This window comes from Hetaerina americana, unplaced genomic scaffold, assembly GCF_022747635.1.
Source record: "Hetaerina americana unplaced genomic scaffold, ioHetAmer1.1.p SCAF_4, whole genome shotgun sequence".
In the NCBI taxonomy this organism is placed as follows: domain Eukaryota; kingdom Metazoa; phylum Arthropoda; class Insecta; order Odonata; family Calopterygidae; genus Hetaerina; species Hetaerina americana.
The window spans coordinates 1,296,160-1,317,825 of NW_027286985.1; the positions used below are offsets into that span (position 1 = coordinate 1,296,160).

At 35.3% G+C, this 21,666-nt stretch overlaps 1 protein-coding gene across 1 annotated transcript; it reads left to right on the forward strand.

The window, feature by feature from the left end:
* Nucleotides 1-999: 999 nt before the first annotated feature.
* LOC139692236 (uncharacterized) lies at nucleotides 1,000-20,612 on the forward strand. Its single transcript, XM_071590304.1, has 8 exons — nucleotides 1,000-1,804; nucleotides 2,002-2,161; nucleotides 2,261-2,403; nucleotides 2,730-2,915; nucleotides 19,647-19,763; nucleotides 19,850-19,948; nucleotides 20,043-20,169; nucleotides 20,297-20,612. The coding sequence occupies exons 1-8, from the start codon at nucleotides 1,718-1,720 to the stop codon at nucleotides 20,356-20,358; spliced, it is 981 nt and encodes a 326-aa protein (XP_071446405.1). The 5' UTR covers nucleotides 1,000-1,717; the 3' UTR covers nucleotides 20,359-20,612.
* Nucleotides 20,613-21,666: the final 1,054 nt, after the last annotated feature.

Genomic DNA, 21,666 nt, shown 5'->3' on the forward strand with positions numbered 1-21,666 from the left:
GTCTTTCCTTCAAGTATTTACATTAGCCATACTTTTTATTCCCTTTAACTTCTAGGACCATTCTTGCACCTGGTATGTAGGAAAAGGACTCCATTAGGAATACTGCCGTAATGCCTTTTACCATCTGAGAAGTATGAAAAAAATAATATTTATGGGAACATGAAAGAAAGGACGTCTATCTTTGAACATGCATACTCAACACATAATTATCCATAGCTCGTTTAGTTTTATAAGCATTTTTACAGGTTACATATGAGGAGAAAATCTTATTTCCTACTACAGAGACGGAACTAAAAACATCATGAAAGTACATTTCTTTGCGTGAAATTACTTAAATACTCAGAAGAAAATTTATAGAAGGTTCTATGAAATATACAAGAAATCTTAGTTGATTTTTGCCCTTATGACGCAATGTTAGAAGTAGCATTAGTTGGGCTTCTGTGAATCAATCTGGGTAGATTTTGAATACTACTAATAACGGAGATTATTTGTATCATGGGTTAATTTTTCAGTGTCCCTAACCAGGCACCCTTTATTTTTGGAACTAGCATCTTCCTGGTCAACGTGGTTCTTTAGAACATAATTCTAATGGCTCTGTAAATAGCTGGCACAATTCACCATTGTTCTTTATTGACGGTTTTTAATATTTTTTAACATTTAACCAAGGGTTTCTGTAACCTAATTAGATCTCTATATAATATGGAACTTCAAGACTGCCTCTTTGCAACAATATTTTCATGAGACGCACTAATCAACGATGCCTCAGTTGGTATCAAGAGACGCTAACTGATGAGTCATGATACATAATTTTATGCAATGGCGAACTCGGATGACAAGCTTGCGGTATCAATCAAAATGCTTATTGAAGTAGCATGCTTCAAATTCAGGTTCTATTCTATTGTAAATATGTCTATCCATGAAAAGAGCGATTTTTCAGAACTCTGGTGCATATATGCATATTTAATTTTCATAGAATATGATATCGTTCCACGCTCAAAATTATTTTAATTTTTTAGCACGTACATAATGACCAATTTGTGACTCAGTACTGACCAATATTAAATAGTACGTTATTCCAGGGAAGAATTTATTGCCTTCGGCGGGGGATCCATTCTTTCAACCTGCTTCGCTAAGCTCTGTGCATAGAAATAAAACCATCAACGCAATCCAGTGATGATTTTTAAACGCCTTTAATGTATACAAAAGTGGAACTAAAGAGAATTACCAATTTTCTAAATAATATTAAATATACAGGGAGGTAACAAGAGTGCAATCGGCTTCCAAAAATGCGTGTAAGCATCTTCGACAGATCGCGTGTAGAGGCTGCGCAATGATACAGTCACTTGTACAAACAAAATTCAGGCGTAAACGGCCCCCTCCCACCTTTCTTTAAATCCATTAACGCACACCCAGTCAATTTCTCCGTATCTTTTAAAACATATTTGTTTATTTTACGTGGGTGTGGATTATTTGGATTTCTTCGGGTATAATTTGCATCATATGACTATAAAAAAGTTTTATCAGAAAATTAGCTGAACAGCATAATAATAACTGACAATGAACTGTTAATCCTTACATAATGATTAACCACGATGCCAACTTGTAGACTTAAGTTCTCCATGATACAAAATATCCACATACCAGCGGAGATCGCAAGCTATTATTCAATGTGAAGGGAAATCTTATCGCTGAATCAGATTTAAGTGACAATTACGAAATGGGCCCTGTCGATGCTGAAGATCTAGGCGTTCCTTTGAACATTACTCCGACGACGTCGACTGTCAGTAATCGTTTTCTAGGAAAAGTAAGTATATATTTGTTAGTAATTGCTAAAATCTACTTCTTTAATGCGTATGCAATGTCAGCTTTTTGAAAGTCGGGACGAGAAATGACGGGTATTATTTTGATATCCATAATTTCCATTAGTGTTACAGGAGTAAATTAATTTTTTAGTTAATGGTGAAATTTGAAATCCAATATTATTCTGTTCTTCGTTTTCAGAGACGCGCCGCGAACACAGTGGGCAAATATGAGTGGTTGTTCTTGGGAATTGTTAGTTTTACTCTTTTCGCAGTGTTGGCCATTACATTGTATAGAGTTTTAGAGCTTCCACCAACAGTGAGTGAATTCACGTTGGGAATTTTGGTGCTATTTAACATAGGTAGGGGTTTGATGTTTTTCCTTAAAAATGCCAGTTTTTCACTGAAAAAGTGAATGTTAATCATTAAAAAATTAATGTTACATGTTAATCATTTCCCAGTGTTTTGCTACGTTTATGCCTACCATGGTGTCTTGTTCGAACAACCAAATGAAATTGGCTTCCTTGTGCTATCCACTGTCATCATATTGATTTATTCAGTGCTGGGATATCATGCAGGAGAAATCCAAGATTCTGTAAAAACAGTAAGGAGTTTCACTTTATCATTCGTACTTTTCTCCTAAGTGCCCCCTTTACTCTAACATCTATTTATTATTACATCTCGTTATTTTACAATGGTAAAATATAGATGTGTCATATAAAATACAGAAAAATGTATAAATACATGGTTATAATGAAAAATACCTAAATGGTTACAGCTTGTCATGTCCTGACACAAAATACTCATTTTGGACATAGAAATAACTCTTGACATAGAAAATATTTTAATCTTAATGTAAGTACCTGGACTGAGTTGCCATGTTAAATGCCTGCTGGAAATTGCTTTTGACATTCTATTTTCTTTTCTCAGGGAAAGCTCGTGTATATGTGTTTCATTGGACCGATTATTGTCATTCTGGGTTGCCAGATTGGATATGATTATGGCATTTCTGGGAACTTAGTGTTCAAGATTGTAGGGGCTGACCCTTTCATGCAAAAAATATGTCGTCGAGCTCAACTTCAAATTGTTTTACTCTTTTTTGATGCCCAAGCAATAGTAAGTACCCACTAAAATTCATGGATGGAACATTTTTAAGGTAAATGATTATACCAGAATCACTAGTGATATTTAAGTACTTTTCCTCAATGTTCAAAATCCCAGAAATAAGGCCTGGGAATTGGAAGAATTATCTTCATAAAAATATGTTTTTCTATTATTTAACTAAACTTTAGATACACTCTGATGAAAAACATTTTGATAAAATAAGAGGATACTCATCTTTTGAAATGTACTGTTGAAATTTGGTAAATCATAGTAGAATATAAATTTAAATGCCTGATAAGCTTTTAATATGTTCTTCTCAGTTATGAAGCCTTTTATACTGAGGTACACTTTGATGCAGCTGCAATAAGAGTGTAGTAAAATAATCTAATCATTGTTTCTTTGTACAGGTCTCCATTGGTGACTTAAAGATATATTGTGAACAGTTAGTCCCTGTCCTTGTTCAATTAGAGAATTCAAATTCATGATATTGTGATATGTGAAGACTTCAATATTGATATGCGGCATAGAAACAACTTTACAAACAGCGTACACCTGAACAATGTTCTGATATCTTTTAACTTTATGTACCAATTCCATACCAACCAAATCACTTTCTTCTATTGATAATAAGATAACCAACCTCAATGAATTGAACTGGCATAAAATGGCCTTTGATCCATACCTGTTAGGCCATACTGTCATTGAATTCTTCTGAAGTATACAGTCAATAATAGATAGTGTGTATACTACTAATAATAATAATTTTATTGGTCATTAAGTGGGAATACAATAAGCCTCATCAAAAAGAACACATTGGACTTAAAATGCATGTCAGCTCATCTGATGTATAACCCATAACAGTACTGCAAGCATGTAACACATCAGAAATTGTATCCTTTTTCTCTGAATGAATAATTCATTCACTTAGTACTGAGCTTTGGAGGCTAGACATGAGTACATGGTTTCTTTAAATTTGGCCGAGTTAGTTTTTCTAGCAGTCTGTGGCAGTTTATTAAATAATTTTATACCAAAGTTTTTCAAGTGATATAGGGATTTTGTTAACCTGCAGTTAGACATGGAGAGGTGATTTTTTATTTTGGTGTTATTATGATGTTCATCATGTCTAGTGGGAATCAAATGTGAATTATCTTTTATATAAATTAATAATTTATGGATGTACAAGATCTGTTCAAAAAGTATCACAAATTTTGAATTTCTGGGGGTTACGTATTATGATTTTTGATTTTTTTGTGGCGTTATGTTGTATCTCACTTATGCCAAAACGTTCGGCCATTTTGAATGTTCAGTTAATTGTTGACAGCTGTTTTGCGTGGACATATTTTGGCTTGTCTTTGATTTCTACCTGTTCCAAAAAATGGATCAAAGAATCTGTATCAAATTTTGTGTGAAAAACAAAATTCAGTGCACGGACGCAATCCGAATGTTGACTGTGGCATATGGAGAAGCTACCTTGGACCGAAGCAACGTGTATCAGTTTTACAAAATGTTCTCAGAGGGCCGAGAAGATGTGAAGGATGAAGAGCGTGCCGGACGCCCAACAACAGGCGAAAACATTGATGAAGTGAAGAAAATAGTATTGGCCATTCGTCGAATCACTGTTAGAGAAGTTGCTGAGGACCTAAACTTACCGATTGGATAATGCCATTCGATTTTTGCCAATGATTTGGGCATGACATGGGTCGCCATGAAATTCGTACCAAAATTGCTCAATTTCGACCAAAAACGGCAATGCATTAACATTGCTAATGGACTTGCATTGAACTCTGTCAGCGACGACCAAAATTTGCTCAGGAGGGTCATAACTGGTGATGAATCATGGGTTTATGGTTATGACGTGGAAACTAAAGCTCAATCATCTCAATGGAAGCTGCAGCACAAGCCAAGTCCAAAAAAAGCATGCCTTAGTTCGTTAGAATGTGAAAGTTTTGCTTACAGTTTTCTTTGTTTGCAGGGGCGTGGTGCTTCACGAGTTCTCGTCACAGGGTAAAATGCTAAATAAAAAATATTACCTGCAAGTTATGCACAATTTGCACAAAGCAATCCACCACAAACGCCTGCCTCTAATATCGAATGGGGATTACTTTGAAGGGGACAAAATAGATATTAATGAATAAATGTATAATTTTTGAAAAAACACACAAGTCGCCATACTTTTTGAACAGACCTCGCACATGCTGTACACAATATTCATACTCAAAGATAGTCGTCTGTGGTTTCAATTGCAGAAGATGAGTAACTGATGACTTTTTTCTCTAGAATTAAATCAGGTTTTATATCTGGAGCATAGCCCCAGATTTCTTGGCCGTAATTAAGATGGCTGTTAAAGAAATCATCTTGTGCAAATGGTTTCACACTGATTTCAGAGTTAAGCCATTTTCTCTACATTTAGTGTGAAACCATTTACCTTAAACCACTCAGTGGCTGAAATTAAGAAATTATCACCCATATCTGTTGATTCCTGTAGATTTAGGTATGAATGTTTAAAGGTTTCATCATCTACCTACAAGATGAAATATGCATTTAGTGGGGCTGATCCCTCATGAAGGTATTGAAATCTTCAAAGCTCTCCTGTAAGATAAAGAATGACTTTCTGTTCTCTTTGATTGCTTTTCGTCTTCACACAGATTGACTATTTCATTTTCTATTTTCTGTCAATTTCTTGTAATTGCATCTGAGCATTGCTTCTCAAATATTGATGGATAAAACTAGGAAGCTCCAAAAAAAAAAGAAATGTTTGGCATGGAACTTCAGAGCCTTAGAGAAAGGGTCATGTCTCCGTAAACAGCTGAAACTCCAGAGGGAAACGTTAGGGCTTTGTATACACTGCTAAAAAATGAATATAGGAGTAAGACTCTTGTGTTTAGGAATAGAACTAAATGTGAACTTATTGCCAATTCTGATAATCCAAATCATACATTTTGTCTAGTTCTCAAGGGTTAAATGAACCATACCAAACGCTCCATTATTGCATATATGTCATAACATGAATTTAATGAATATTCATTATTCTGTGAAAAAGTTTATTCCTATTGCAAAAATATCAGCTGATGAAGCAAACAGCATTAAAAAATACCACATAAAGAAAAATAATATGTTCAAATGGATAATGGTTTGCACAAGTAGAAATTAGGAAAGCTATGAGTGTTTAACAGCCACTGCTTGTTGGCTAATATTTGTTCCCGCCACACAGCCTTGTGGAGGCTTGCGGGGTATTGTGTGGATGAAGATATTATGCACAGATGTCACTTATCTATTCTGGATCTCAGTTTTTTGACACAGTTGATAATATTATTCTCCTTAGAATACTTCCTCTACAGCATATTTATTCATAAAAAATGCTTAGAAGGCTAAAATGAAAATTTCCAGAAGATTCCCTTGTGACCGGTATTCTTAATTCTATGGCTTATATTAGCAAGCTGAAACCCATTTTTGTTTTGGTGATTATTGGAGAAACATTCATTTAGTCATTATTATCTACTTTCCTGAAAAACTAAGTTTCTGAACCTTACAATAGAAAATGCCTCATCAAAATCATTTTTAATCTTTCTTTGCATCTCGAATAAGAGTTGCTGAAACAATTTTCCCCTTCTAGAATGCCTCTCTTGTTTTTGCTTGAATTATAATTCCAATTACACCTTGCATTCGATTTCTGGTGATGCCTCCGGGCACCCGCAGCTTAACCCATGCTGTGTGATTCATCAAGTATCAGGTTTTTCGGTAAACCACAGGTAAAGAAACTGCCCCTCCCCCCCCCCCTCATGGCATATGTTTCAACATGCTTTTGGGCTTGGTCATGGGTGAACTCTGGCCCCATTTATCAAACCTACCTTCGGGTTGATTACTGTGGTTTGGTATTCTGCAGAAGGCATATGCAGTTCTCTCGACTTATGATCAGATATAGGCTTGCGTAAATGCCCTGCAATGGTATTCTTCAGTATGATTTTTATTATAACTAAAATATTTATTTTTTTGTATTGCAGAAAACTCTTTACTTGCATTTAAGCAAAAATAATTTTCCAAGGTATGATTCTTAATCTTGCATTTCTGTCAATACTTCCTGTTCAAATATTTCCGTAGTTGTTACTTCAAAATCCTCCTCCTTTGGTGCATTTCATTCACTATTCCTTACAGAGAATCTATTATGACCTTAGGAAAAAGGCTCGGAGATGTTGGTCTCATAGTGATAGTTAGTCATAGAAAATCCTCTGATTAAATGGTAAAGAAAAAAATATGATTTAACCAGATTTATTCATTTTGCCAAGCAGAAGACTCTCACACCAAATAGCACACATTCTCATCCATAGGCCCAGGAAGTTGCAAAATCAACTCACTTTCAAATCAAACCATACTAGCCTTCTTTAATAATAAGGTCAATTTTAAATCTTTGATGTGCAGTTCTATTGATAAAACTAGTGATATGTCTAAAGCCGATATTTATAAACTTAATTGTTAAGATTGTAATGTCATGTATTTGGGACGAATAAGGTATTAAATAAGTAGGGTTGAGTGATCTCGATTTAGAATCAACGAACGTGAAAGCCTTTTTCAATCATTTTTAAACTCTTCACTCTTTGCGAAGCACCTAATAGCAAACAAACACATTCACATTTACAATGAAATTAAATATTTTGGAAGGAAAGGAATTAAACTGTAATGTAGTAAAATCCTGGAACAGTTTGAAAGCACCCAATAAAAGCTTAGACCTCGCTGCATGTTGCCATTGAGCACTTCTTGTGAACACTTCATGTTGCTCATTACCTTGGAATTTAATTCATCTCCGTTAAAAATAGTCCCCTCTTGGTCACACACTAACCACTGCCACCCTTAACCCTTTTCATGTCTCTGGCTATAATTGCCCTTTCAAAATTGTCTTCACCAAATGATCATAGATTTGATATGATCTTGATATGCACCGAAATTGGTTTTCTTTCATTATAAAATGTCAAAAAATTCATTGTTTTACTTAAGGCCTAAGAATTCAAGTCACTCAGAGGAGACCAAAAACTTTGGTGTTTAACTGAAAATCTTCAAAATTGTAATCTTGTCACAATTGACATGTTCTCCGTAAGTGGGACATGCATAGGATTTTTGGTCCTCAATATTAATGCCAAAAGTTTATTTTAAATCAATTGTGAGAAATTACACCAGCTGCTGTATAGCCTTTGATAAATGAATTAGATTATTAAGAATGTCATGATATGGCAAAAAATTACTCTGCTCATTGCAGTGACACTTGTATTTTGTATCTGTGCCATTTGGTTCTCTAGTGGATCTACTTCATTTAATTGAGATCAACCCCACCTGACTTTGATATTGTTTCCTTATATTCTATTTCATAGTGCCAAATAATGCTTCAATCAATGACAGTTATTTTACAAATTAAATTTCAATTCTATTCATAAAGGCAGAAATGAAAATTTTTATTTTAGCTTATTTTCCAGAAACATGAGAGGTTACTGGGCAGTAACTTGTCATGAAGTGTAATCTTGAATTTAGGCCTGAACTCAGTTAACTTCATGCAAACTTTTTCTGCTACTTTCTGCCATAACTCACCATTCTCCAAATATGGGAATCCACTACAAAAGTATTTAGAATCTTTGCCAGTCAGCATTTAGATAAATATCTAAATGCTGACTGGCAATAAATCTACATTTCCTGTTTTATTAGCCACTTGTTATGTGAATCCACTCGAAAGTTTTGGTCTGAAATAACTGATCGCCACTTGCCACAGCATCCATTGATCCTCTAAGTTACTTATCTTTGGGTCACTGAAATTTTATCATAAAAGGCAAAAGAATGATTTTATGCAGGCATAAAAAACAGATAAAGATTGAAATGTAATGAAATAATTGACTTTGTAATTCCACACTTTTGTAATTCCACACAAAAGTGTATGGAATTAAAAAGTCAATTATTTCATTACATTTCAATATGTTATGCAAATTCCACAAAGTTACGCCTGAGACAACAAACAGATAAAGAGTTTAGTGAAAATACAGGACACTATTGTCAACCAGTTGGCATTGCAGATTATCATATTTAAGTTCTAATCACAGACTAATTACAGCCTTATTGCGAAGGAAAGGATGGGTTAGTAAGGGAGATGGGAAGAAGGAGAGTGCAATGACATATGTGATAGAAACCAGGAGGGACCAAATTCTATGAATTACTGTTCCTTCAATGAAAACTTTTATTTGACTAATCATGATGAAGAGTTTATAATTTGTATTCAACTATGGACGAACTTCTTAAAGGAATTAGCGAAATGTATTATTTGCGGTTTATTTTGCATGCTGAGATGTTGGAAAAATTCTTTACTGTAATGAACATGAAATATCTTTATATATTAATAATGTAAAAGGAAAATTTTAAGCAACAAAAATTGAATTTTGATCATTTATAATATTTTAAACTTTATTGAAAAAGGTTGTATGGTATTCAGTTAACTGTAATAACTTAATACAATGAAAAAATGTGTTTACAGAAGTATAGAATAATTATAAAGAATGATTTTCTTGTTATTTTTAAGACATTGGCCAAAATAATCAATCCAGTGCCTTTAGTTAGATGTATTAGCAAATATTTTATAAATTAATAAACTAAAAAAATAGCTTTAAATACAGGGTCGTACCCAAAAGTGGTAGGACTGATTTTCTCTGGCGCGAACGGAACGGTGGAGGGGGGTCTGCCTGGCAGGGTAAGGTGGAGGGGGCTCTTAGCAACAGACCGAAACCAACCTCAGTCGCCTGCGGGCTGTCGTTGAGTGAGGACACCGATTTTAGTGACGCAAGTTTTTTGTCTGCGTCGAAAAACAAAATGAATCTGAATTTAGAGCAACGTTATTCCGTGAAGTTTTGTGCAAAACTCGGGAAGACGGCAACTGAGACCCTCGATATGATCAAGCAGGCTTATGGGGGCACTGCCTTAAGCCGTTCCACAGTATTTGAGTGGCACAAGTTGTTTAAAGAGGGTAGGGAGCACGTTGAAGACGACCATCGCTCCGGACGGCCGTCGACGGCAAGAACCGACACGAATGTGGACAGAGTGAGGACACTGCTGAACATAGACCGATGCTCAACAGGTGAAGAAATTGCATACCAGTTGGGTCTGTCTGCATCCAACGTCCAACGCATTATTTCACAGGATTTGGCCATGCGCAAGGTGTGTGCCAAGATGGTGCCGAAAATTCTGCCATGGCGCGCTCGTCGTCAGACAGCTCCTGGCCAAATATGGCGTTGCCACGTTGCCGTACCCGCCCTATTCTCCCGATCTGGCACCACCGGACTGCTTCTTCTTCCCCCTGATGAAAAGACAGCCCAAGGGACGACATTTTGACTCGATAAAGGCCGTTCAAGAGGCTTCGACGAGGGTCATCAACGGCATCCCCAAAGAAAATTTCCAGTGGGCGTAGATAGATAGATAGATAGTGATCTTTATTTGGGAGAAATTGAGACCAAATGGTCCCTTCTTCTTCTATGGCGTATGGGGAATGGGAGCAACGTTATACTAAGTGTGTGGCAGCTCAAGGAGCATACTTTGAAGATTATTAAGTCGATGTAAGTATATCGTCAATAAAATTCTTGTAAAAAAATCAGTCCTACCACTTTTGGGTGCGACCCTGTATAAATATGTAAGAGTGGAATTCGCTGAAATTCACCAAAATTTAAAGATTTCTATGAAATAGTATGGCAGAAAAGATTATATTAATTTCGAAAACCCATCATCATGCCTGCTCTGGTGCTTTTAGTGGTAAGATATGAGTAGCTGAAGTGAGTTCATCTATGATATGTTGCTTACCATGAGGATAATTGATGAGGTATAAAAAATCTGTTCATTTCAGTATATTAGTGTAAGAGCAATATGATCGCTTGTTTGCTCATGCTGCACGCCCAGGACACTATTGATGGCTTTGCTGCTGACTCTCTAATTAAATTGACCATTTCACAAGAAAATTTATTTTTCGTCAATTTCAATGATAGACGAATGGAAGCTACCATTAATATAACTATTGCATTGCCCTAGCTATTAAAATGGCAAAAGGTATTTTCATATTTAAATACCTAATAGCAATTACATGAGGTTTGAATTATTCTTTGCAAATATTATCAAATAGCTGGATGAGTTTTTTCACTCTGCGATGCAGTGTTAAAAACCATGAATATAATGAACCTAAGGTCTCAGAAAATTGTTTTCCAATTATTGGATCTCCTCTGAGGGAAAACCCATATGCAGTGAATTTTAAATAATCCTCAAGATTGTGTGAATATCTCTATACCCAGCAGTTTTTATTAAAACTTTTTTCTTCAGTATTTTATAATGCATTATTATTTGTCCATAATTATATCTGAAGTAAAAATATATCCATACAATTGGCAAGTCCAGTAGTAAAGTACATTATGTATTTGATGGTACACACTTAGAGCCATTCATTATATGAATATTGCCTGGAATTCGGTCAGCAAAATGAAAATGAGTGAGCATTAGTCATATGTATTTGGGAATTAAAAAAATTGTCTTAAAATTGAAATATTGTGGTTTTAATTATGTAATTACTGCATGTATTAGCTCATAAAATGCTCTGTGATTGTGTAGGTTTGAATTTACAATAAATATTTGCATCAGATTGAAAAGGATCAAAGTATTTTAATGTTATTTTAATTTGAAGGAAATAGAATCACTACATCAAAAAAATAACAGATATATTGTTTATTCATTGTAGAATCCGAGAAATTCATCATTTTGCAGTTATTTTTGCTTTCCTCGTACATAATGTCATCTTTACTTCCATCCAGCGCAACGCTAATTAGTGCATAACTACCCTCCAAATCAAATTTTTAAGGAGCCTTTTCTTTTATTCTAACTCAACATCCCTGCTATCGGTTCCCTCCTCCATGTGAAAGTTCTTTGCAGAAGGCAGTTCTTCTCCTCATGTCCATACTACTTTGTCCATTTTGCTCCAAAACACTTCCGAGATGCATAAACGTTTCAACCTGCACTAGTTTTTTCCCTACTATTTTAATGTTTAACTTAGCCTTTCTCTATCTGGAAAACCATATAAACTGAATTTCCAATTCACCCGGCAATGCTTGCAACCACTTGACTGACTGATTAAGTACAAGGTCAGTCATTAAAATAGTGGGACTGAGTTTTTCAACATTCCCTAAAAAGTGTTCAAAGTAGCACCCTTATGCCTCCACACACCAGAGCGAGTGGTTTTTCCTCGCATTGTCTGCCTTCTAGAAGCTGATGCTCAGAATGCTGCTAAGCTCCCTAATCATGGCCCGTTTTAATGCCTCCAACAAGTCATGGTGGGTCATTGTCTAAAAACTTTGGATCCTAACCCCACATGGTCGAGGGCCTCTTGCAAGATCTGCATGCAAATTTCCTTTTGTTCATCTGAGAGACTTGCAGTGCCAACTTCACACACACCTTTCTCATGGCCATGGTTTTGGTTACAAGTCGATAGACATCACTTTTAGGGATGTCAAGATCATCAGAAACCATGCAAACACTTGATCTGCGATCGCTGTCCAACAAAGCCTTTCACTCATGCAAGATTTTCATCACTTTTTGAGGTCGAAGACACTGAATATTCTGTATCTTCAAACATCTTCTCCACCCTCCTCCCGAAACAACTTGTGCCTCTCAAAAACACACCCGATCTATCCATGGTGTTATCACCATGAGCTGCCCTCAGCATGTCATGAGTCTGTTTTGCGGTTTTGCCCATTTTATAATGCAAAATATGATGGTATAGGAATTCCAATGACAGGTTCATGATGGAGTGTTCGAAGGCCTTGTTATAGAGGTTTTGCGAATAAACTATCTACACTCTTCAAAGGCTGGGAGTGAAATGCCACCAGCATCCAGCTTTTCCTGAGACTCCCGTCCGTCAAACCCAGCCAGAGAAACCACCGCCCATCCGTCGGTCTATCCAGGAAAAAATATGTCAGGACTCATTTTCCCTATATTGTTCATTACATAAATCTTGGGAATAAAATGCGCTGGTTTCCCATTGCCTTCCTCAATAGTGTTTTTATCATGACACTATCACTCAATAGCTGCCCCACAGTTGTCAGATGCCTTTGCAGCCGACTCACTGAGGAACTGACGCTGTATAGACTGCCTATAGTCTGTTTGTTAACCCATGATCTATTTGGCATAGGTGACCCTACCGGGAACAATTATCATTGCTCCCACCAGGACAGCTCTAGGGGTCATTGGAATGCACAAGCCCTTCCACTACGTCAAGGTTATATTCAGTGGGTGGGACCACAAGTATATGTAAGGTTTAGGAATTTAGTCTCAAGCATAATATTAAATGTGCAATGTTACTGCTGCAGTTTTAATAGTGTAAATGAAATGTTACATATTTTGCTTATGTAAGGAAGTGTAGTGGTGGGCTTCGATAGTCCTCTTCCACTTTGCCTTCCGCTCACATTTTGTGGTTTTTAGATTGGGAAATTTTCATAAGTTCAACAATAGCCATACATCAACTTGGAAATTTCTTGCTTGTATCAAAGTCTTTCAAATAAGGTGGCAACATAAAATTTTAAGCCCAAAAAATTGTCTTTTTTCAAAGTCACAGGAGTAATCTATACTTATACAGCAAATAAATATGATATTTGGCCACTGATATGGCATGGCCGAAGGCAGTGGACATGCTCTTTTGAGCGTGGAAAATGGCACTTGTGATCAATTTGAAATCCAGCCTCTTCCTCATGTACTAAATGTAACACCAACAAATGTTTCTATGTAACTTGCTTGTAATTTATTCATTATCGTATGCCTATGACCAGCATTCCAATCCTTCACCTCTCCGCGATTCTTCCTTTCTCCCAACAACACTTACCAACCAATATCTTGCCGTCTTCCTCCCATTCACAAATCCAAACCCTTCATGCATGGTCCACAATAACAGCTGGCAGTGCTGCCCATCTGTATTTTCTCCTGCTGAGCCCTGCCTTGACCCTTGCTTGTGTTTTAATACTTGTTGACTAGGGCTCTTCCATTGCACTCCGTTTTCATATCTCTTTTACCCAATTGTGCTCTTGTAATATTTCTTAATTGATAAGTCTCTTGTCTGTGGGATATGCCCTTCAGTCTGCTACCTTTGTAATCGTTGATGATTTCTCTGAAGTTATCTTATCTGGGGTGAACTAGAAACATGGTTAAAAATAGTTGAAAATGTACAAACCTTCTTTATTTAAGCTGAATTGAGGAACAGCAGTCACTCCCAGCATGCACTCTTGATAGTCCATTGTTTATCTAAATGAATAGGATACATACCTGCCTCAAATGAAAAGTGAGTTACCTTTAGTCTCAAAATATTGTAATCTGAAAAAAATATAAATTTGCAATCCTTGAATTGATTTGATATCCTCTGAAAAAATAATGGCAGTGCTTTAATTATACATAACTAGCATCGGGAAGGACAAATTGAGCTTCTTATGACTTATTTTTAGACGGACTATATTAAATAATATTTCTTTAAGCCGTAAACGGTTTTTACAGCACTATAAAAGTTAAAAAGTTTTCTCCTCCTTTTTTATTTTTATAGTGGTGTAAAAAAACCTTAATGGCTTAAGGAAATATTTTGTAGTAGTAGTTTTAGGAGAGGCAACTGATAGGTGAGGTCACTTGCACCATTAGAGATGGACAGGGAAGGATGAAGGGTGGAGAGAAACCCGGCGCCAGCATTAGCCTACTCTTAACGAAAGGCTCCAAGGGTTCCACAGCTTAACGTCCCATCAGAAGGGCGGTGTACTCACTCAAAGTGCTCTCCACAAAGCTCATCAAGTAGAGATCGATATACCTTTGGAATATATCTGCCGCCGCTAGGATTCGAATCCTGGCCCTCAGGGTAGGAAGCAAGTACGTTAGCCATCTCACCATCTCGATCCGCTACAAAATATTATGTAAAATAGGCAGTTATGTAGTATTGGAAATTGTACAAAGGCCCCTTAGTTGTGACCCTTAATATTTGGAATAAAATGTGGCACTATTTTGTTTGTTTCCTAAGAGTTATTAATATGTTAATTTACATGACATGCTGTATTTTTATTAAGTTATTTGGATGCCAAATTAAGAATTTCAGGTTTGTCAAGCTAAGCTTGCAGCACAGAGAAGGGAATTTTTTATCTTTGTGACCAAATGGGTTGGTTCCCCTGTCTAACATGTAGTCACAGTCCCTCTGTCTGCCCTTTCACATCCCTTCCTCCAGTTCTCCTCCCACCCCCTCCCCTGTATCACTGATCTGTGGCTCTGATTTTGCCAAAATGACACTCTTGGTCATATATGCTAATTTTTTATGTTATTTATTAAAAGCTTGTTCCTCTGATCTCTGTCACTTAATTGATTTAAGCATAAATGATCTGAAAGTAACTGTGCAGTTGCCAGATTTTTTGCGTGGTAGGCAATAAAGTAGTTGCTAAATATTTTGGGCTAGTTGCATAAAGGCAGTTTGGTGCAATTTTTTTGTAGAATACTGAACCATTTATAAGGGTTTTGTTTGTCTATGTTAATTATTTAGCATATTACTATCAACACCTGCCAATTTTATGGCTATATATCAGGCAGAGATGTGGAGTCATGTTATAATTTGATTTTTTTCTAATGTAGCTTGAAATATAGGGTTTGAAGTAGAGTTGAGATAGTAAGGAAATGGAGAGTGTGACGTGGGATGTAGTAACTTAAATTAGTGTGAAGGAACGCTATGTAAAGTGTAATTTTAGGAAAATGTATTTGCAGACAAATGTGAAAAATGCAATGAGGTAGAAAAAGAAAAAAAAATGAGACCAAATATGAGATTGTAATGATGTCAAAAGTTATTCAGAAAAGTTGCTAAGAATATGTGAAACAATTTGTTGGCATATTTCATGCCATTTAGCCTGGATATTGCTGTAAGATGTAACATAGAAAGAAGTACGCATAAAATAGCCAGGAATTCTATAAAGCAGGATTAAAAATTTCTATTAAAATAAGGGAAAAATGAATGGGATTTATTTTCCCATGCCACGGCATTTATGAAAGATTTAACCTGTAGGTTTTTCAGTCAGTCATAGTAACCCATTCTGAAAAAGTTAAAGCAGTGGAATTTAATTCTAATTTACCATAGATTTAACCTAAATGCAAAGTCCAAAAGATAAATGAACTGAACTATTGACTGGCCTCACGAAAAATAGTTCGGGTGGGCATTATGCTGTAGCAGTAAAAAGAATGAACATCCAAGTGGGCGTAGATTGTAGTGGCGATGTATTAATTGCTTCTTGGATTTGAGAACTTGTTGGAAAATATGCTGTTGACATAGTTAATGAATGAATTGAAATTATAGGAATAGGTGTAGGGATAGGTATCCATTTATAAATTTCTGATTAAGTAAGGATAGTGTATGGAAAATTATGGTGGCAAGTTTTAGACAGAAGATTTTAATATTTATTTTATTTATTTATTTATTCAGTATTATTCCGAAAACAGCACATTTTGGCCTTTACATCGAACTGTTAACAACGATAACAATGGTCTCATTTACAAACACCCAAGCCCTAGATGGAGGGAAACTCACCCAGGCGGGAATCGAACCCGCGACCCTTGGAATGGCAGACGAGGACGTTACCCCGCCGCCACCGGGGTCGGCGATATATTTATCAACTGCATTCTTACTCCTGCGCTTTGAAAATTTGTGATAGGCATATGATGGGTTGCGGGTAAAAATGAAAGTAGGCTGAATACTGAGTACTGAATAAGTGTGATTTGCAAGTTATTAAGTTTTAGTCAGCCAGTCAGTGAATGGATATACATACACCTCTTTTTGGATATGCTATAGGATGAATGTGGAGGAATATGGAAAGAAGATATGCCATAAAAAATGAAGGAAATGAGTGGAGCTGGGCTCTTTGGGAAGTAGGGGAGCTAATTGAAAGTGTTTTATATTTGAAGTACAATTTCACAGTCTAAATCTCAACCATTTAGTACTCAATCCATATTTGACATTCTTTAGAAAGAGGGATTGGTTTTCTTGCCATCTTTTGGAATTTTTTATGCAAGTACATATTCTTTCCCTTAGCTGATAATGTGACGTAAACATCTGAATATTCCCTGGTATATATATGCTATATGTTTTGGTGTGGCCTCTTTCAGCCAAGTAATAAGTGAAGGTCTTCTCATTTAAGTTCTGAGAATGCTCATTATTTGCAAAACTCTTGTCATTATATATGATTTTCTTACTTTTTTCTCCAAGTGTCTCTTAGGTCTTTGGTACCTAATTTTATGTCCCTCATTTCTTGTTGACAATTAGGACTTCCTTTCTGTTTTTAAATCCTTTTTAATGTTAGTCTAACCCGTACTATTCTAATCCATTCATTCTTTCAAAAACTTCCGGTAACCTTATATCCTGGTCCTAATATTTATTATAGTGTATAATTGCCATTATGCAACTGCTAGATTTGGCATGTGATCACAAACCGTTTCATTTATATTCCTCATTATACGTATAATCTAGGTAATCTTTAACTAAGATTGTATATGCAGTGCGCATATTCATACTATTCTGGTTAAAGTGCATCGATTGTATGGGGTCTTTTTTATGGCATATGCTTTGCAAGTTTCGTGACAAAGGTTGCCTGTCAGTACTGTTATTTATTAAGAGCTATCATATATTTTTCAGTGATATTGCCCATGGAACGCTTAACTACCACATGGAACTCTACATAAAGAAGCTGCCGCCTTTCATTCTTTGTACTCTTCACAATATTCCCCATCTGACATTTATTCTAACTGCCACTGATGAATGTGTTGCTAATGTGATAATTGTATATACAGTCTGCCTCTATTAGGTAACTGCAATTGTCTTCAGTAGAAATTTCAAGTGGTTCACAAACTGTTAATATAATGATATAGTAGGTAATAAATATGAAACTCCTGGAAAGAGTACCCAATTCTAAACTATTTAACCCATAAATTATGAGATGCAGTTAATAGGCTTAGTTTTACTTCATCGTGTATTAATTGACATCCTTGCATCTAAATCAAATATATGAAAATTCACAGGGAAGTATCAATTTAACTTTGCATTCCCACAGGATGGAATTTTTAGTGTCAACTATTTTCACTATACTGTTGGTTGGCATTTCTTTCCTGCGTGTTGTATTGGAATTCTTCCTAGTCAATTCACCCACAACTTGCCTCACCTATCTCTCAAGTGTATGTATATTTGATATAAGAGTAGTCTGCTACATTTGTGTTCCCCTCTCTCTAATGGGTTCTAGCATAGTTAATTGTATCTTTAATGGTTGCCTTACATTTGATAATATCTTTAAGTTGATTGATCTCCTAGATCAGTTTTATTTACCATTATTTTTATATTTATCATTATTATAATTTTAATTAGTTTTTTTAAAGTAAAAATGCCATGAAAAGTGAATCATGAAATCATCTATAATTGAATAAATAATGTAGTAAACTTGATTATATCATAATACCTTTGAATTAAAAAAATGAAAGTATTACTACAGTATGGAAGCATTTTGATCTGATTCTCTGTGGTAGAAGTATTTATCTCTGTCATGAATTGCATAACAGTTGCTTACAGGTGAAAAAGACTTGGTCTTAAAGAAGAGAAAGAATTGTGTATTGGTTTTTGTTGATGCATTTGTCAATCATATTCAATGAAAAATTGTTCTGGTAAAGAATGCCTCATGTAGTAATACTTGTGGCCAGCATGTCTGTCGTATGGCTTACCTTTCAATACATGGTTATAACTTTGCTACATCATTCATTCTAGTGAAACTTATAACTTTGCAATTGGTTTCGGTGATAAATGGGAAAAAATGTAGTGTGTTGCTGGTACAAAGAGTATGGATATAAATTTAGTAGTGGTTGTTTAACTTATTTGGTACTGGTAGTGGTAAAATTGAAGTTTAAGTACATTGGTGAGGGTCCGTTCCTCCCCTGAAGCATTCTGCAGTCAAGAAAACCATTGCGTCATTGTTGATACAACCTATGCGGCCAATTCCACTTTAAAAAGTTGTATGAAAATATGATCAGTTACATTTGTCATATTGTTAATGGAATAAAGCGTAATTGCCTTCCATTGATAGAATTTTAATGGTATGGAAAAGTATTAGTTCAATGATATACCCATCTCATATGATTTCATTCTAGTTACAAATTTGATTCAGGATTTTCTATGGAATAAAATTATTCATTTTATTTTACATTTTCATAATATGGCCAAAACAAAGCATTAAATATAAATTACGTAAATTATTTTCATAATCATATTTGGTGGTGTATATTTTTATTGTTTGTATCATACCTGGTTTTTGAACACAATTTAGGATAATTCTCTCTTTATCTTGGTAAAATTGCTAACCAATCACAGGTTCAAAAAAGTATTTTGACCTGCTCATGTTTGTGATATATTGAAAAGAAAAATATTTGACTTTACCTGTATATAGTTGCAATCAGTAGGTAGTGTATATTGCAGAATCTTCTATAAAAATTGTAAATGAGCTGAAATATGATCTTCAACTGCTCTCTTTTGATATCTGTTGGTTAAAGTAGAATGTCCCTGAGTGAGTTTCAATATTGAATGTTTTGGATTCTTTCGATAATTTAGTAATCAGTATTTATTATTATGGATTTGAAAACTAAAACTCTTAAAATAATGAAAGTGAATAATTCAATTTTTGTGAAGGAATTTATACTTATTTCAATTTTCAGGCCAGCTGTATTATCCTAGTCATCCATGCTGTGGGTATCAGTCTTGTACAAGAAGTGCTTGTTTTTTGTCTTGGATGCATTTTCATCGTTGTTTGGTTGATGATTGGATACTTTGCTGTGAGTTTCATTAGTACAGCTATGGATGAAAAGAAAATGCTCTGAGTTTTCTCAACTATTAAATTTACCTAATTATCATTTGACAGGTTCTCTGTGAAAGTCTCTTATGTATGGCAGCATTTTTAACTTTGTGCACTGTTCAGCCATCATATGTTGTTTGGCGTCTTGTTGTTGCCAATTCATATGTGAGTATCTATCGTCTTTGTGTCGTTTCCATGTAGAAATGTTACCATCTGTAGTGCATTCTTGCTTAACTAGATGGCATTCCATATTTTACAGCAACCAGATTTTCTGGATCTTTCAATTGTTAATGCTTCTGGAGTGTTTTTTCTTCTTATTCATTCCTACCTAATTGTCAACTCAATTAGGGTTTATCAGAACTTTGGGAAAGGCCTGAAAGAGAAAAGTAAGTAATATTTCCCATATATTTTTATTCTTATAGCATTTTGTCAATATTCAATTGGGGTACCAATGGAATTTGTGTAATTTTAATTGCTTATTCACTACAAATTTGCATGCCTGGTCTATTTCAGTATTTGGCGATCAACGACAAACTTCACAATATGGTGCAGTGCAAAGATTTAGTGAGACTTGAAAGAATAAGTATAATGTCAAATATTTATCGCTGCAGTATTTGAAAGAAAAATCAGTGGACTTATGACATATTAGTTACTATATTATAGTATTACCCTGTTGTATTGCCTGTAATGTCTGGTATGACCTTACTATGATATACACTTATAAATATCTATTTTCTGGAAGCATTCCATTTCTGTGAGCAATATTTTTTGTTGCATACATTTCAGAGGTGCACGTTTTGTTTTGTATTAAGACTTTTTCAATAAAATATCTTATATCAAATCATTTATATTTTTTATTTAATATTTTTGTTTCCAATGCATTTGTAACATTGCTTCCTTTGTAAACAACAATTGGGCAGTGAAGATTTAAGTGAGCTTTATAATGTGAAATGTTGACTATTTGTCCGTAAATTACAGAGAAAAATGCCACAACTTCAAACTGAAGTCCAAACACTCCTTTTCTGAACAACAGCATCTTAGACTGTATAGAATTACAAATCTCAACCATTTGTCTTCCTGCAATCGCCTGCACATTCACTCTTTCCGTCAAAACACTCAACACCTCCAAACACCACAACTGAAGGTCTCTCAGCAAATTGTCATTTCCATTACATTTTTGGTGGAGGCGAGGGTGAGGTGGTATCAGTGGCAATGCCATCACAAGGGCATGCGAAATGATGGATCTAATTATTCAATAGACTTATAGTTCTTCTGAAGTTCTCGAAACTGACTGCCTAATGATCACAAAATTGTCTTGCCTTAACTTGTGCTGATATGCAGAGGGAGAATCATGATAGCCTTTTAAATGAGCTGAAATTCTTTTTTTTGGCAAAAATTTCATTTTAAATCCAGTACTTTTTTAAATATTATATGCATGGCATATTATATTACAGTTCCTTGAACTTACGCAGGACGGTGAAAGGAGCTGTATTACCGAAAACATGTTTCATAGTATTAAGAAAAAAAATACTGTGGACTAAACCACCTAATTGATCACAAGGGAAGTTAGAACAGTTCGGTGGATGTTTCAAGGTTTATTGGCAGAGCCAGTCTTTTCGTTATTTAATATATTCACTAAGGAAAAATCCACATATTTTTCTAAAAATTAATGACCCAGAAAGTATGCTGGAAGTCAAATTCCCTAACGTAAACTTTGGAATTGGATCCGATGGATTTATTCATTAAAACATCCCTAACCTCTGGGTATGTGTACTTATAAAATTGCCGAAATGTTATCTAAAATTTTGTCATGGTTGAACACCGAACACTATTAAAAAGGTTGCCGATTGGGGATTTGACAAGAGACCGCCCTCTTGTCTGAC

Excerpts from the sequence above, each read along its gene's own strand:
- LOC139692236 (XM_071590304.1), top strand. The coding sequence starts at position 1,718 with ATGGGCCCTGTCGATGCTGAAGATCTAGGCGTTCCTTTGAACATTACT. Across the intron at positions 2,162-2,260 it reads TTTGGTGCTATTTAACATAG|TGTTTTGCTACGTTTATGCC; the intron begins GTAGGGGTTTGA and ends ATCATTTCCCAG. Across the intron at positions 2,916-19,646 it reads TTTTTGATGCCCAAGCAATA|GCCAGCTGTATTATCCTAGT; the intron begins GTAAGTACCCAC and ends TTCAATTTTCAG.